General features: G+C 56.3%; 1 protein-coding gene across 1 annotated transcript in view; it reads left to right on the top strand.

Annotated features, from left to right (window-relative positions):
* Positions 1-1,036: 1,036 nt before the first annotated feature.
* Positions 1,037-14,836, top strand: part of Carm1 (coactivator-associated arginine methyltransferase 1) — a gene marked incomplete at its 5' end in the record, with an annotated part of 18,576 nt that continues 4,776 nt past the window's right edge. The window contains 7 exons of the mRNA XM_005406133.1: positions 1,037-1,457; positions 4,204-4,310; positions 5,247-5,351; positions 8,120-8,230; positions 9,382-9,559; positions 11,559-11,649; positions 11,809-11,890. Of these exons, the coding sequence (XP_005406190.1) occupies positions 1,037-1,457; positions 4,204-4,310; positions 5,247-5,351; positions 8,120-8,230; positions 9,382-9,559; positions 11,559-11,649; positions 11,809-11,890 (1,095 nt within the window). The remainder of the gene's footprint in view (positions 1,458-4,203; positions 4,311-5,246; positions 5,352-8,119; positions 8,231-9,381; positions 9,560-11,558; positions 11,650-11,808; positions 11,891-14,836) is intronic.

Consider the following 14,836-nt stretch of genomic DNA (forward strand, 5'->3'; position numbering starts at 1 on the left):
CAGCCCTTTTTTCTTTATTTTTTAAAAGTTTGAGACAGTGTTAGGTTGCCAGGCAGGGCTTGAACATGTGACCCCTTGGAAATGGTTTTCTTACCCACATTTGCACTCATACTTCGCCTTGCATTTCCTTTGTTGGTATTTGATGAGCCATCTGGAAGCAACTTGCTGCAGCGATCACCTGAGTTTGTGCTGAGCACTCTGTAGGTGCCCTGTCAGAGCAGGGCCTTCTAAACACCGCATTCCCAGTCCGTGCATTTCCCAAGTTGGCCTTTTCGGGGGTTTTTTTTTGTTTTTTTTTTTTTCTGGTACCAGGAATTGCACTCACGACCTCGTGCTTGCCAGGCAGGCGCTGTGCCGCTGAGCTAAATCCCCAGCACCCCGCTTTACGGGTTTTTAAAGCCTTTTCTTGTCAGGGTCCTGTCAGCATCCGAACAGCATTTGTCAGCCGCTCTTACGCGCCCCCCTCAGCTGAGCTCCCCACATTCTTCTCGCCCTTGGCGGTGCCCCGCTGGGAGAGCAGGCTGCTTGTCTTGCAGACGCCACAGTCTGCCATCCTCTGCCGTCCCCTAGGAGGGGACCGAGGGCAGCATTTTTGCCCAGATTGCTACACAGATGCCGGGGCTGTTGGAAAGTAGTGCGGCAGGGGACCACTTCCGTGGGTGAATTTGTCCCATCCTGGGGCGCTGTCTGGCCCTGGGAACACCGTACACGTGCTGAACGGGAGACTGGTGCAGCCGCAGGAACAGGCGCGGGGCCTCCCGCGTGCCTCGCCTGTGACGGAGCGCGTGTTGTAGCTGCCGTCTCCCTGCCTCGCCGTCAGCCCCATTAGGTGAGCGAGAAACCCAGGGCTCGGAGAAGCTGCGACCCCTGCACCGTGCAGTGAGAGGTGTAGCGGGACAGAGCTGGGTTGTGTGGGCCCCGTGGCCACACACAGGGTCAGCGCACACCGAGAGGGAAGGCTGGGCCCCCACGTGACTGGAATGCGTGCCCTCCTTCCCCCGCTGGGCCCCGCGGGCCTCACCCGTCTCGGTGACGCTGTGGCCCTGGTGTGGTTGCCATTGCTCGCCTGTGTCTCCCTGTGCACGGGGCCAGGCCATCGGAGTGCCTGGTCCTTCCCCACTGGACGTGTCGCTCCGATCAGCCCCTCCCTGCCCCTCGAGTGGCCCAGGCAGGCAGGGAACTGGCTAACAGGCCTCTAGGGAGGTTTCATGGCAGTCTCTGGGAAGTCTCTGGGGCTCCCAGGGGACAGAGAGGGAGGGTGGCAGGGACTCAGGCTCAAACCAGTGCAGCCAGCAAGGCGCCACCGCTCACACTGCTTCTGTGTGTCACAGATGAGGACGTGTGTGTGTTCAAGTGTTCGGTGTCCCGAGAGACGGAGTGTAGCCGCGTGGGCAAGCAGTCCTTCATCATCACGCTGGGGTGCAACAGCGTCCTCATCCAGTTCGCCACCCCCAACGGTACGTGTCTCAGCCCAGGGCCGGGCGGGCTGGAGCTGGGAAGGGGCAGCCGCTGCAGTCTCCAGGGACCACTGTCCGAGCCATCTTCCTGGGTTTTGCTGCTGTCGTTGTTTTGGGGCAGGGTCTCACTATGTAGTTCATGCTGGCCTTGGACTCAGCGTAATCCCTGCCTCAGCCTCCCCAGTGCTTAGATTACAGGCGAGTGCCACCATGCCCAGTTTAAAACCATTGTCCTGGTGGACAGAAGAGGATCACTTGAGCCCAAAAATTCAAAGCCAGCCTGGGCAGCATTGTGAGAATGTTTCTAACAATGGCTACCTCCACGATAATAATAATAAATTAAAGGAATAATAATAATAATAATTGTGGTCCCGTGTGGAAACACAGTCTGGTAAGACTATTGTTGCCACTTAGAACAAACCCTCTGCTGGCATTGGGTCCTTTGTGTCTCTTGGGGCTCAGCTCTTGCCCCCGAAAGTGATCCCTGCCCCCAGTGTGTGGCCCTGCCTCACAGCCTGTGGGGGGTCTGGGCAGTGAGAGAAGCCACTGGAAGGTTCTCAGAAGCCCTGCTTGGGGGAGGGGGCGCACACGGTCCCTGAGGGTTGGCTCTATGGTGGTAGGAAGACACCGGGGTGGGCAGGGCGGGGAAGCTGAGGGGAGCTGCCGTCGGGCCCAGCCGGCCTCCTGCCCCACTGCCCTTTCTTTCTCTATGTACAGAAATGCAGCAGGTCCCTACTGTTACACAGTAAACTGCTTCTCCCACAGTACTGGGAATTTGAGCCCTAGGGTGCTCTACACCTGAACACATCTTTTTTTTTTTTTTTTTTGGTTTTTCTCCGGTACCGGGAACCGAACTCACGACCTTGCGCTTGCCAGGCAGGCGCTTTGCCGGTGAGCTAAATCCCCAGCCCCCGAACACATCTTTTTATTATTTTGAGACATGGTCTCACTTTAGTTGCCCAGGCTGACCTCAACTTTTGATCCTCCTGCCTCAGCCTCCTGAATAGCTGGAATTACAGGCTTGTACCACTACACAACCCCCCCAATTTAATTAACATAGAGTAATTTTGTCTATTTGTAGGGTTAAACTTTATCATAGGTGTATATATGTAGGGGAAAAATGCAGTCTATAAGCAGTTGTGACGAACCCATGGCCTGCATGCCATAGTAGGCTGTTTGTGTCACGGAAAACTCTAGAAGGTTTGAGGACAAGAGGAGACTATTGTAATCTAGACTTATAGTTAGAAAGAAAGAGAGAAAGTCCAGGTGTGATGGCGCACACCTGTAATCCCAGCACTCCAGAGGCTGAGGCAGGAGGATCACAGTGAGTTTGAGGGCAGCATGGGATACATAAGTGAGTTCAAGGCCTGCCTGCACTATCTATAGGAAGACCCTGCCTCAAAAAGACAGAAAAAACAAAACAAAACAAAAGAAATAACTCTGGCAGGGGATGGGGGTGTAGTTCAGCAGTGAACTATGTACGCTTGGCTAGTACGTGTGCTCTGGGGCTGAGTTCAATCCCCAGTACTGCCAGAAAAGCAAAGTGAAACAAAACATTACCAAGTGGTGACAGGCTTTTTTGTCTTTTTGAGACAGGGTCTCACGGTGTAGTTCCGGCTGGCCTTGAGTTCACTCTGTAGCCCAGGCTGGCTTTGAACTCACAGTGATCCTCCTGCCTCAGCCTCCTGAGTGCTGGGATCACAGGAGTGCGCCATCACGCCAGGCAAAGCAACAACCTTTAACAGTGATCCTACCAGTTCCGCTGAGGTTCTCCTTCCCACACTTCTTCTTCTAACTTCTTTTCTTTTTCCTGTTTCCTTCTCCTCTTCTTTTCTGTCTTTCTCCATCTTTTTCTTTCACTTCTTCTTCTTCCTCCTTCTTTCTTCTCTCCTCCTCCTCTCTCCTTCGTGGTATGAGCATGGAAGCCAGGCCCGGCAAGTGCACCCCTGGGAGCAGCATCCCAGCCTGCGCTCTCACTTCACCTATCCGCTGGCGGTGGGGGCGGCGTCTCTGTGCCCCCCACACACACTGCCACGAGTTCCTGGGTAGATGTGGGCTTGATCATGGGAGGTTTGACACTTGGGTCAGTGGCCTGTGCCCTTCACAGCCTCACCGTGCTGCTCTCAGGGAGGAAATGACAGGCCTGTTTCTGCCAGGCCACCCTTGCTCTTCCCTGAACCTGCTGTCTGCTGTTCTTGGTCACCAAGTGACTGTCTTGGCTGCCTCTTCTCTTCTCTTCTCTTCTCTTCTCTTCTCTTCTCTTCTCTTCTCTTCTCTTCTCTCTCTTCTGTTTTCTTTTCTCTTCCTTTTTTTCTTCCCTCCTTCCCTCCCTGCCTTCCTTTCTCAGACAGAGTCTCACTATGAAGTTCAGGCTAGCTTTGAACTCACTGTGTAGCCCAAACTGGCCTTGAACTCTCGGTGACCCTCCTGCCCCGGCCTCCCGAGTGCTGGGATTACGGTGTGCGCCCCCACGCCTGGCTTCCTTTTCTTCTTTACTTTATTCCTGTGTTTGGAGCTGGCCGTGCTCAGATGGAGGCCAGGGCCTTAACGAGCAAGGCGTGCGCAGCACCTCCAAGCGGCACCCTCAGCCCTTTCCTTCAAGATGTGAATGCTGTTGGGGTCACCAAGCCACGCATCCGCGTGGGAAAGCCTGGGTGCGCTGCCGGACGGGGCCCTGCGAGGGCCACGCGTGCCGGCCTGCCGGGCAGGTCACTCCATGCCCCGTGACCTGGCTTCCCTGTTGCAGATTTCTGCTCCTTCTACAACATCCTGAAGACGTGCCGGGGCCACACCCTGGAGCGGTCGGTGTTCAGTGAGCGCACGGAAGAGTCCTCAGCTGTGCAGTACTTCCAGGTAGGGGGCGCCTGCCCTGGCCCAGGTCGCCTGCACCTGGTGGCGTGTCCTGCCTGCCAGCTCACAGGAGGCTGTCCAGCTCTAGCAGGCCCACCAGGGACCCTGCCTTGGCTGTGTCCTTTACGAGCCGTGTAGCCTTGGGCAAGTGTCCTCTGCTTGCTGGGCCTCAGTTTCTTCATTTGTGACGCCTGAGAGGGTTGCTGGAAGGATCTGAGTGCGGGTAAAGCCCGGGCCCTAGGCATTTTGAACTGTCCTGACCGCGCCCGCCCCCCACGACACCCCGTGCGCCAGGCACTCTCTGAGCTCTTGCGGGCCCAGAAGCACTAGGACTCTCCCAACAACTCGAGGAGGTAAGTGCTGTTATTGTCCCATTTTACAGATGACAAAACTGAGGCTCAGAGAGGTTAAGTGACTTGCCCCAAGTCACACAGCTCTTATGCAACAGAGCCGAGATGGGAAGCCAGGTCTGCCTGATGCCAAAGCCTGTGGCCCTGCAGGTGCCACGCTGCCTCCCGATCGCCTGTTGTCTTACAGAGAGACACCGCACCTCACCTGCCTGCTGCTCTGAGCTCTAGGGTTCTGATCCACCTGCTCCTCTTCTTCTTTGGGGCCCTGAAGCTGGGGCATATGGCCCTGATGCCAGAACCACACCTGTGGCAAAGTTATGGCCACCTGGGTGGCTTCCAGGTCCAGGTGGCGGCTGCCTGTGTCCCTGAGCCACAGTGCCGGTGGTGGTGACCTTCCTGGGGCTGCCCCTCAGACCGCTGCTCCCTCTCCTGAGCAGCTGGCAGTGGGTACCAGTAGGGTCGGGGCCGGCAGAGGGCGCTCGGCCTCCCCAGGAAGATGGAAGACCACAGTGACCCCCCTGCAAGGCTGGCCAGCTCTCGGCCAAGTGTCACCCAGGTGCCCTGTGCCATTGGTGTGTCTCTGTTCCAGTTTTATGGCTACCTGTCCCAGCAGCAGAACATGATGCAGGACTACGTGCGGACGGGGACCTACCAGCGAGCCATCCTGCAGAACCACACCGACTTCAAGGACAAGGTAACCAGTGCTGGCTGGCAGCGGGCTCGCTTCCCTGCTTCTCTTGACTCTCTGTTTGCTCACTCAGTGATTTTTATCTCAGATCTGTTTTTTCTGATTGCAAAAAGTAAACCTCACTGGGCATGGTGGCACACGCCTGTAATCCCGGCACCCAGAGGCTGAGGCAGGAGGATCTTCGAGGGTTTGAGACCGGTCTGGGCTACAAAGTGAGCTCAAGGCTGGCCTGAACTGCATAGCGAGACCCTCTCTCCAAAAAAAAAAAAAAAAAAAAATCAAGAAGAAAACCTCTTTAATGTGTTGAGTATCACAGGAAAGGCCTCTGTTGTTTCCCTGCAAAAGGTCACTGCCATCAGTCTAAGGTCTTGCCTCCCAAATTTGTCCTCGTGCGTGCATGAGTGTGTACTTCAGAGGCCCTTTGTTTGTTTTGGTCTTTTTCTGAGACAGACTTTTGCTGTGTACTTCAGGCTGGCCTTGAACTCACTTTGTAGCCCAGGCTGGCTTTGAACTCAGCAATCCTCCTGCCTCAGCCTCCCGAGTGCTGGGATGACAAGCATGTGCCCCATGCCCAGCTAGCACAGACTTCTAAGTGGGGGCTTTCTCCCCATAAGCAAGTATGCCATTCTCCAGCAGTGGACACCAGCCCTGACACGCGCGTGCACATGCACACTCACACTCACTCACACTGTAGATGCCAGCCAGCAGCCCCAGGTGGTTTGGCCCATGCTACTTACTGACTAGCTCTAAGCCAGGGCCCCTTTGGGTTCAGCTCCTTTGCTCGGGCAGCTCACGTCCTGCTTACCCGTGAAGGGTCACAAAGGCCATTGCTGAAGAGAGGTGGGGAAAGGTCTGGGGTGGGGGCACGTGGGCACCCTCCCTGCTGGGCAGCTGTCCTCTGGGTTTCTGGGGCTTCGCTCCCAGCCAGGGTGCTCACAGCCACGTGTAGACACCCAGCAAGGCCTGCCTGTGGGACCCTGCTTGGGCCTGGGATGGCAGCACCTCTCCCTGCAGCAAGGGCGGGTCCCTCTGGAACAAGGAGGTCAGAGATTCCTCTGTGTGTGTGTGTGTGTGTGTGTGAGGATCTCACTATGTAGTTCAGGCTGGCCTTAAGCTCACCATCCTTTTGCCTCAGCCTCCCACATGGTGGTATTACAGGTGTGTGCCACCACACCCAGCTGTGTCACAATCTCTTCATAGCCACTTCCAAGACAGACAGACAGACAGGAAGAAATGTTTCCACGTCCTGCCACGGGGGAGGGAATGTCTCTTTTCTGTGGCCCACCTCAGGGATGGAGTGATGAGTCGGGAACCCCAAACAGAAGTCAAGACACTGTGACATCAGACACTGTAACGTCACACCCCGGGCAAAGATGCCTGAGCTCTCTCGGCCCCTTCGCAGCGCGTGGGTCTGTGTGTGTAGGGCAGGCACCACGCAGTGTTTAGGTCTCTGGATTCCTGGGGCGTGGCATTCAGGCTGAGGGCTGGGCCGCAGCTGATCCTGCACGTCCCCTCGCTGGGAGTGAGCCCAGGGCCTCCATGCGCTGGACAGTGTGGTGCCCCTGAGCTGCACACAGCCCTCCCAGTTCCGCCGAGAAGCTTCTAATGCAGCCAACCAGTGTGCAATCGTGATTGAAAAGATAGCAAGCGGCACAGTGTCCCCCATGGTCCCTGTCTTCTGAGGGCTAGATGTGCGACCCTCAGTGCCGTCTGGGTCAGTGTCCCCGCTCAGCTGCTCTGCTGTCTTTCCCCCGAGTGTCCCACACGCTGCATGGGACGGTCAGCGCTGTGCTGTGCGGCAGGCTCGGCGCTGGATTCCTTGGCCCGGCCGAGGGTTCCTTCAGTGTTCTGAGCACCTTCAAGGTCAGCCAGGCTGAGGTTGTGCAGGTCAGGGGTAGTAAATGCGTTTTCTTTTATTTCTTGCTACTGGGAATTGAACCCGGCCTTGGCGCTGAGTTACAGCCCCAGTTCTTCTTTTTTTGAGACAGGGTCTTGCTATATATATAGAGTTCAGGCTGGCTTTGAACTCATTATGTAGCCCAGGCTGTCCTTGAACTCCTGGCGACCCTCGATCCTCCTCAGGGTCAGCCTCGAGTGCTGGGATTACAGGTGTGTGCCACTACGCACAGCTTTAGCCTCAGTTCCTTTTAATTTTCATTTTGAGACAGGGTCTTGCCAAACTGCCCAGGAGGAACTTGTGATCCTTCTGCCTCAGCCTTCCACGGTGCCGGGATTACAGGCCTGTGCCATCTTGCCCAGTTTAATTGCATTTCTCACTCCCTTCTTCACCCGTGGCCCAGCATTTGTTTCCTCTTTTGAATCGGCTGGGAACGTGCACTTTCCTGCTGGCCGCTGCCTACCTACCAGGCCGCAGAGCCCTGGAGAGCGCGCCAGCTCTGTGCCCTGCAGGCCCTGCGCTCCTGAGCCTGGCGCTGAGGGGCTCCTCCCACCTGAGGCCGCGCCTTCAGCTCAGCCATCCTTGGCTCTTTCCTCCACTCCCCCTGGTGTCACTCCCAGGTGCCCTGTGCCAGCTCTGCGATTCCTTCACAGACGTGCGCTGCCCGGGACGTGCACGTTTCTTTCAGGAGCGCTGTGGCTCTTCCTTGCCCTCCTCGGGTTCTTTCTTGCTCTTTTTATTCTGACTCTTGTAATGTGGAAACGCTCGGTAGCCGATGTACAGTCCTTGCCCACATTCCTGGATGCCTGTCTGTGCCCTGCATCGGGGTCACACCCGCTGCCTGGGGCCCAGCACCTCTTATGCCCACCATTTCCAGATTGTGCTCGATGTCGGCTGTGGCTCCGGGATCCTGTCATTTTTCGCCGCCCAAGCTGGAGCCAGGAAAATCTATGCAGTGGAGGCCAGCACCATGGCCCAGCATGCCGAGGTCAGTGCCCTGGTGCCCTGCGGTGTTGTCCTTACTCTTGGTGCCCCTCTCGAGCCTCCAGGAGGCCTGGCCCCTGGCCAGGCAGTGTGGGAGATAGGGACATGTGGCATGGGGGCTGGGGCTCGCTTCCGCCCCTTTATGTCGAAGGCCAGGGCCAGCGTGGGGCCTTGGGACACTGCGAGGCCTTGTGCTTGAGGGGAGACCTCTGGGGTGTGGGCCTGGCGTTTCCGTGCCCTGCCTCCCTGTGTCTGGTGCAAGTGACAGCACTGTTTCCTTTTGTGGGTTTATGTTGTCCTCTCCTTTTTACTTTTATACGTTCCACTGAAACATTCATTCACAAGGTTCAGAACTGCAGAGCTGCAAAGGGTGAACAGTGAGAATGCCTCCCTCCCCCGGCCCCAGTCCTCTAGCCCCTCCCCAGGGGACCCCCAGGACCCTGCGAGTCTCCTCCAGGGGTGCACGGGCCCGAGTGGCTTCCTCGCCTGCTGCTGCCTCGTGCGAGGAACACGTCTCTGTCCCTCTGGGCACCCCGTCCACCCTCTCTGTGGCTGCCAGGTGTCCCTGGGCCTGAGCTGACCCTTGTTTGTTTAACTGCACTCTGTCTCTGGTGACGTCCTCTCTTCCAGTCTTTTTGTCATAGACATTGTTAATCTGAGCCCCTTGCCGGGCGTGGTGGCGCACGCCTGTAATCCCAGCACTCAGGAGGCTGAGGCAGGAGGATCGTTGCAAGTTCAAGGCCAGCCTGGGCTACAAAGTGAGCTCAAGGCCAGCCTGAACTGCATACCGAGACTCTGTCTCAAAAAGAAAAAAAAAAATCTGAGCCTTTAAACTCAAGGTACTTGTCCTGCTACAGTTGTGCCTCAGGACAAGTTCCAGTACTGGGACTTGCTGGGTTGTGGGGTGTGGCTGCAGCATGAGCAGCCCTGGTAAAATTGATTCCCCCGTCTCTGCTCCCCAGCAGGAGACCCTGTTAGGGTGGGGGACCCGGGCTGCCGCTGCCTGGGAGTGCGGAGCCACCATGCTCTTGAGAGGCCGGGGCTGGAGGAGGCAGAGGGACTGTGGGCGGCCGTGTCGGCCAGAGGCCCTCCCAGGGAGCCATCCCAGGGGTAGTTAGGTGCAGGGACCCCGTGACCCCTGCCGCTTGTCTGCAGGTCCTAGTGAAGAGCAACAACCTGATGGACCGCATCGTGGTCATCCCTGGCAAGGTGGAGGAGGTCTCGCTCCCCGAGCAGGTGGACATTATCATCTCGGAGCCCATGGGCTACATGCTCTTCAACGAGCGCATGCTCGAGAGCTACCTCCACGCCAAGAAGTACCTGAAGCCCAGCGGTGAGTGTCGAGACCACGCTCGGCAGCTGCCGTGCAGGGAGGCCAGCAGGGAGGCTGCTGGACTGTCGGCCCATGGTGACGCCGCTCCCAGCTTGCCTGTGCCAGCAGCCAGGGTACAGCGGAGTCTGGGCCTCCCCCTGCTCCCTGTCTGCCCTCCTCCCCATACCCGGTGATGGCTTTAGGAGCCCCATGACCCAAATGGGACCAGACATGTCCCTGCCCGCCTACTCGAGGGGCTGCCTGGAGGCCCTGGAGAGCCTGCTCCCTCAGCGGGGGTGGGTGGGGTGGGCGGGCGGACGTGTGTGCCTGTGCAGGTACCTGTCTGTGTGTGGGCGGTGCGGCAGCAAGCAGTCTGGTGAGCCCATCTGGCCCCCTGTCCGTCCCAGGCGAGCTAGTCGCTGTCGCTGCATCTGGGTGTGAGCCCAAGTCACCAGGCAACTGCGTGTACCTGCCTGTTTGCATTAGGGGTCTTTGCTACCCTGAACTTCCCTGCATGTGGCAATAAGGGGTGTGTGTGTGTGTGTGTGTGTGTGTGCGTGCATGCATGTGCAAGCGTGCACATGGGAGGGCCCTGGCCAGGGCAGTGGCTGTGGTGGAGGCCGGAAGCAGGCAGACTGGGGCTGGGGACAGGTTGTGGGTGTGTGGAGAGGTCCCCAGTTCCCTGTCCCGGGTGGCCTGCCATGGCCCGTGTTCCTGGAGGTGGCCACCGTTCCCCACCTTGTCCTGCCTGCAGGATGCGTGTGCTACTTGAGGCTGTCGCTGTGGCTTTCCCTCCTTATTTTGCATTACTACGGATTGAACCTAGAGCCTTTTCCCTGAGCTACATGCCCAGCCTTTTTTTTTTTTTTGAGAACAGGCCTCACTAAATCACTAAGTTGCTCAGGCTGGATATGCACTTGAGGTCCTCTTGCTTCAGCTTCCCAGAGTGTTGAGATCACAGGCTTACACCACCAGGCCCAAATCTGCTTCCCTCTCATCCTTCCCCTTTGGTGGCTGAGCTTGCAGGCATGGGGCTGCCCAGCAGAGGGGGCCGGCCCCTCATGGGCTGTGAGGCTAGGGGCCAGCCAGGTTGGGGGGCAGCTCTCACTGCTGGCCTGCTCAGCAGGGACAATTAAAGGCAGCGCCTGTCCCCCACCTCCTGGCCTATGGGAACCAAGGAGCCTCTAGGCTGGGCAAATTCCTGTGACGCCACCGGCTCCCCAGGGCAGGTGGCCTGGTGTGGGCCCCAGGGCCAGAGCAGAGTACCTCGCTGCTGTCCCATCCCCGTCCGCATCCCCAGGGCTGCGGCTGGGCTTTGCTAGCCTGGTAGGGCCCCCTCCCCCACTGCATAAAAGGTGGGGAGAACACATCTGGAGGCCAGGTGCTGTCCCAGAGCAGGCATGGCCTCCGGAGCCCTGGTTCATCTGTCTGTGGACTGACAGATGAGGACCTTGCTTCCCGCCCCTTGGAGGCCACACGCCAAGCTAGCGTGGCTGAGCGGCCCACCCTGCTGGCCAGGGGTCTGCCGGGGCCGGGGAGTCCTGGCTGTGGGGCTGTAGCCGAGCCCCTCCTCCACCCAGAGCACCCGCTTGGCCTCCCTGTGCATGCCAGAGGCGGCTTTGGTCGCCCCTCCTGCCAGCCTCCCATGGCTAGGAACAGGACAGGGACAAAAGGGAACAGCCGGTGTGCAGGACCAGAGCTGTTCGTGGATGAGTCGAGTCCTAGCGAGCTGCTCTGATCGGGTGATCTCACTCACTGCGATTTTGGCATCGATATGTAGATCCATGGGTCACAAGTCCAAAGGGTACAGAAGAACAAGCCCGCTGTGGTCACACGTGTGTGTTCACACACACACCTCCATCAGGGGTGAGGGTGACAGCGCAAGGCCACATGAACGCGTGAGTGGGTGGGTGAGAGGCTGAAGAGCCTAAGACTGGGGTCTTGGGTCCTCTGGGAGCTCTGTCCCCCCACGCGGGATGTGCCACCCTGACGCCAGCCCCCCCGCCCGCCCCGCTCCCAGGAAACATGTTCCCCACCATTGGTGACGTCCACCTGGCACCCTTCACGGATGAACAGCTCTACATGGAGCAGTTCACCAAGGCCAACTTCTGGTGAGTGCGCCCTGGGTGTCCCATGGCGCGGCCCGCCTCGCCCTGTCCTCAGTGGGACCTGGAGAACTGGGCTGCATTTGCGGCACCAGCTGGGAGATGACAGGGACCCACCCGGCCTTCCCGCTGCTGGTGACCTTGCTGGGGCGGGGCTCTCTGCAGGTACCAGCCATCCTTCCACGGGGTAGACCTGTCGGCTCTTCGGGGCGCCGCTGTGGACGAGTATTTCCGGCAGCCTGTGGTGGTGAGTAGGGCACCATGGTGTCCTTGCTGGCGGTGGCTCCTCAAGTGACAGGAGTGGCCACAGGCCCCGCTGAGCCCCAGCTCCTGCCCTGCACAGAGTGCTGTCCCAAGAGGCCGAGACCACCGTGCAGGACACGTGAGCCCTGCCCTGGGGGCAGACTGCGTTGATTGCTTGATCATACTTACCGAGGCTTTAGCACTGATGCACAGGCCCGCGCCTCACCTCAGGAGTATGACAGCAGAGCCTCTGACCTCTGCCCCAGCAGCTCAGTTCCCCTCTTGCAGCACACAGCAGTGTCTGCCTAAGGGGCCACACCTGAGCATGCATAGTCAAATATGTACATTTCCCCCCCTTTTCTCCCTGCAAAATATAGCATAATCTACATGCTGTTCTGTCTTAGTATTGCCATGGTCAGAGTCCTTCAAAATGCGTGGGAACGCTTTTGATGAAGTTCTGTGCGCACTTAAAAAGTGTGCGCGCTGGTCACTTCTGGCTGCGGTGCTGTGTTCATGTCAGCTAGGTCACATTTGTTAATCGTGTCGCTCAAATCTCTGATTTTTTGATCTGTGTAACGGTGAACTTGTTCATTTTTCCAGTTCACTGTGATACTTTTGCCTTACACACTTGGACACTGCTCGGTGCGTAGGGGTAGGATTACCCTCTCTCTGTTGGATGGATTGCTCCTTTATCATATGAAATGTCTCTGTTACTGCTTCTTGACTTAACGTCTTTCTTTTTCCTCAGTACTTGTGATTGAGCCGAGGGCCTTCATACTACATCTGGAGCTACATCCTTGCCTTTTTTTTGAGTTTTTTGTTTTAGTTTGAGACAGGGTCTTGCTAAGTGGCTGGGGCTGGCATGGCCTCCCAGAGTGCTGGGCCTACTTATAGGTGTGCGTCACCACACAAGGCCTTTAAGAAAGTCTAAATTTTTCCTCCTACTTGAGCTGTACAGTACTGACTTTTTTTTTGGTTAACTGTTCTGTTTCTGTTCTTTTATTTTCAGTCTGTGTCCTAAGGCTTGTTTTTAGAAAGTAGCACATAACTGAGTCCTGTCTTTCAAGTTAGAGTTTAGGTTTAGGCCATTTACACCCGATGTAACCGCTCGTCTCCTTCTCCCCGTCACTGTCACTCCCGGGTGCGGGGAGCCGGCCGTGCCCCGTCCCTCCCCCTCTGGGGCTCTGCTGATGCTACAGTGGATCTCCTGGCCGTGTCTCAGATGATTCTTATACTTTTCCATAATTTCCATCCGTTTTTCTCTCATTCTCCGATGGATTTCTTCTTTCCTTTTTTTTCCTGTTTCATTAATTTTTGTTTTTTTATGTTTTTATTTTTGAGATTTTGGGTTTTTTCCCTGCCTAAGGCCTTGCATCTTCCGGGCAAGTGCTCTGCCGCTAAGTACAGCCCCAGTACTTCTTGAGAATTTTATTTTGCGACAGGTCTGCTAAGTTGCCTCAAACCTGTGATGCTCTCGCTTAGCCGCCAGAGCACCTGGGATGACAGCCCTGTGCCGCTGGGCCTGACTCATCCTCATACTTTCAGCGGATCCATTTTCCTGTTTCTGTCTTCTTTTCGCTATGTCTAATTGCTTTCTTTTCGTAGTTTTGTTGATTTTTGTTTTGTTGTTTTGTCTAGTTTTTTGTTTTTTTGAAACGGGATCTTGCCATGTAGTGGAGACAGGGTCTGGCCTTGAACTCACTATGTAGCCCAGGCTGGACTTGAACTCCTGTAGGTCCTCCTGCCTCAGCCTCCCAAGTGCTGAGATTACAGGCGTGCACCACCCCTCCCTGCTCCAGCCCTTTTAAAACCTTGTTTTGAGGGCTGGGGATGTAGATCAGTGGCACAAGCGCCTGCCTGGCAAACACAAGGTCCTGAGTTCAATTCCCAGTACCAAAAAAAAAAAACCAAACCAAAAAAAACCTTATTTTGAGATAGTCTCACTAGACTGCCCAGGCTTGGGATCCTCCTACCTTCTGCTGGGATTACAGACATGTGCCAGCACACCTGGCTTTTCTTGTTAATTTTGGTTTTTTAATTTCTCAGGTCTGGAATTTCATTTTGGTCATTTTGATATTTCATGGTTTTTGTTTTGTTTTTGAGGTGGGGTCTGGCCATGTTGCCTAGCTGGGACTCAAGTGATCACCACATTCTCCCGTGTGGCCGGGCTGCCTGTGTGCAGTGCAGGGTTAGTTTCTACCATCCAGGTCTTCTGTGAAATCTTTTTTGCCCTGGAGCTGGGAATAGAACCAAGGCCTTGCACATGCCAGGCAAGGCAAGTGCTGTACCACTGAGCTACAACCCAGCCCCCATTTTGTTTCTATGTTCACACAGAAGTGATCACTTTCAATGTCAGAGGAGTGCTAGCTAAGTGTGTGTGGGGGATTTTTTTTCTCTCTCTCTTTTTGTATTGGGGATTGCACACAAGTTTGCACTGGGAGAGGGCCTTGGTCAACTGCCCAGCCTGGCCTTAAATTCATGTTCCTTCTGCCTTTGCCTCCCAGAGTACTGCTGGGATGGCAGGCGTGCACCATCACACATGGCTGTGTGTGTACGCTTAGCTGGGGTCCTGGTCTTGCGGCCCTGTCTGTTGGTGTGCCTGACTGTTGAAGGCCAGTGCTAAACACTACAGAGGCTCCGGGGCTTTCTCTCCTTACAGGGCTTTGGTGTTCTCTGGGTCGCTGCTGCAGACAGAGCACTGGGCCTGGCAGGCATTTGAGATCTTTGTTTGCCCAGCTTCCCTGGAGGGTGGCAGTTCTCACCACCCCTTTACAACCGTAAAGATCAAGGGTCCCAAGGATATTTTGTGTACTCTGTTGATAGGATGGATCAGTATCTATTGGTATAAGAACTAAAGCCAAGGCATTTTAAAATATGGATTTATCAATTTTTAAAATAATAGCTGGGGCTGGGCATGGTGGCGCACGCCTGTAATCCCAGCACTCAGGAG

This window comes from Chinchilla lanigera, unplaced genomic scaffold, assembly GCF_000276665.1.
Source record: "Chinchilla lanigera isolate Chin_1 unplaced genomic scaffold, ChiLan1.0 scaffold00094, whole genome shotgun sequence".
Taxonomy (NCBI): domain Eukaryota; kingdom Metazoa; phylum Chordata; class Mammalia; order Rodentia; family Chinchillidae; genus Chinchilla; species Chinchilla lanigera.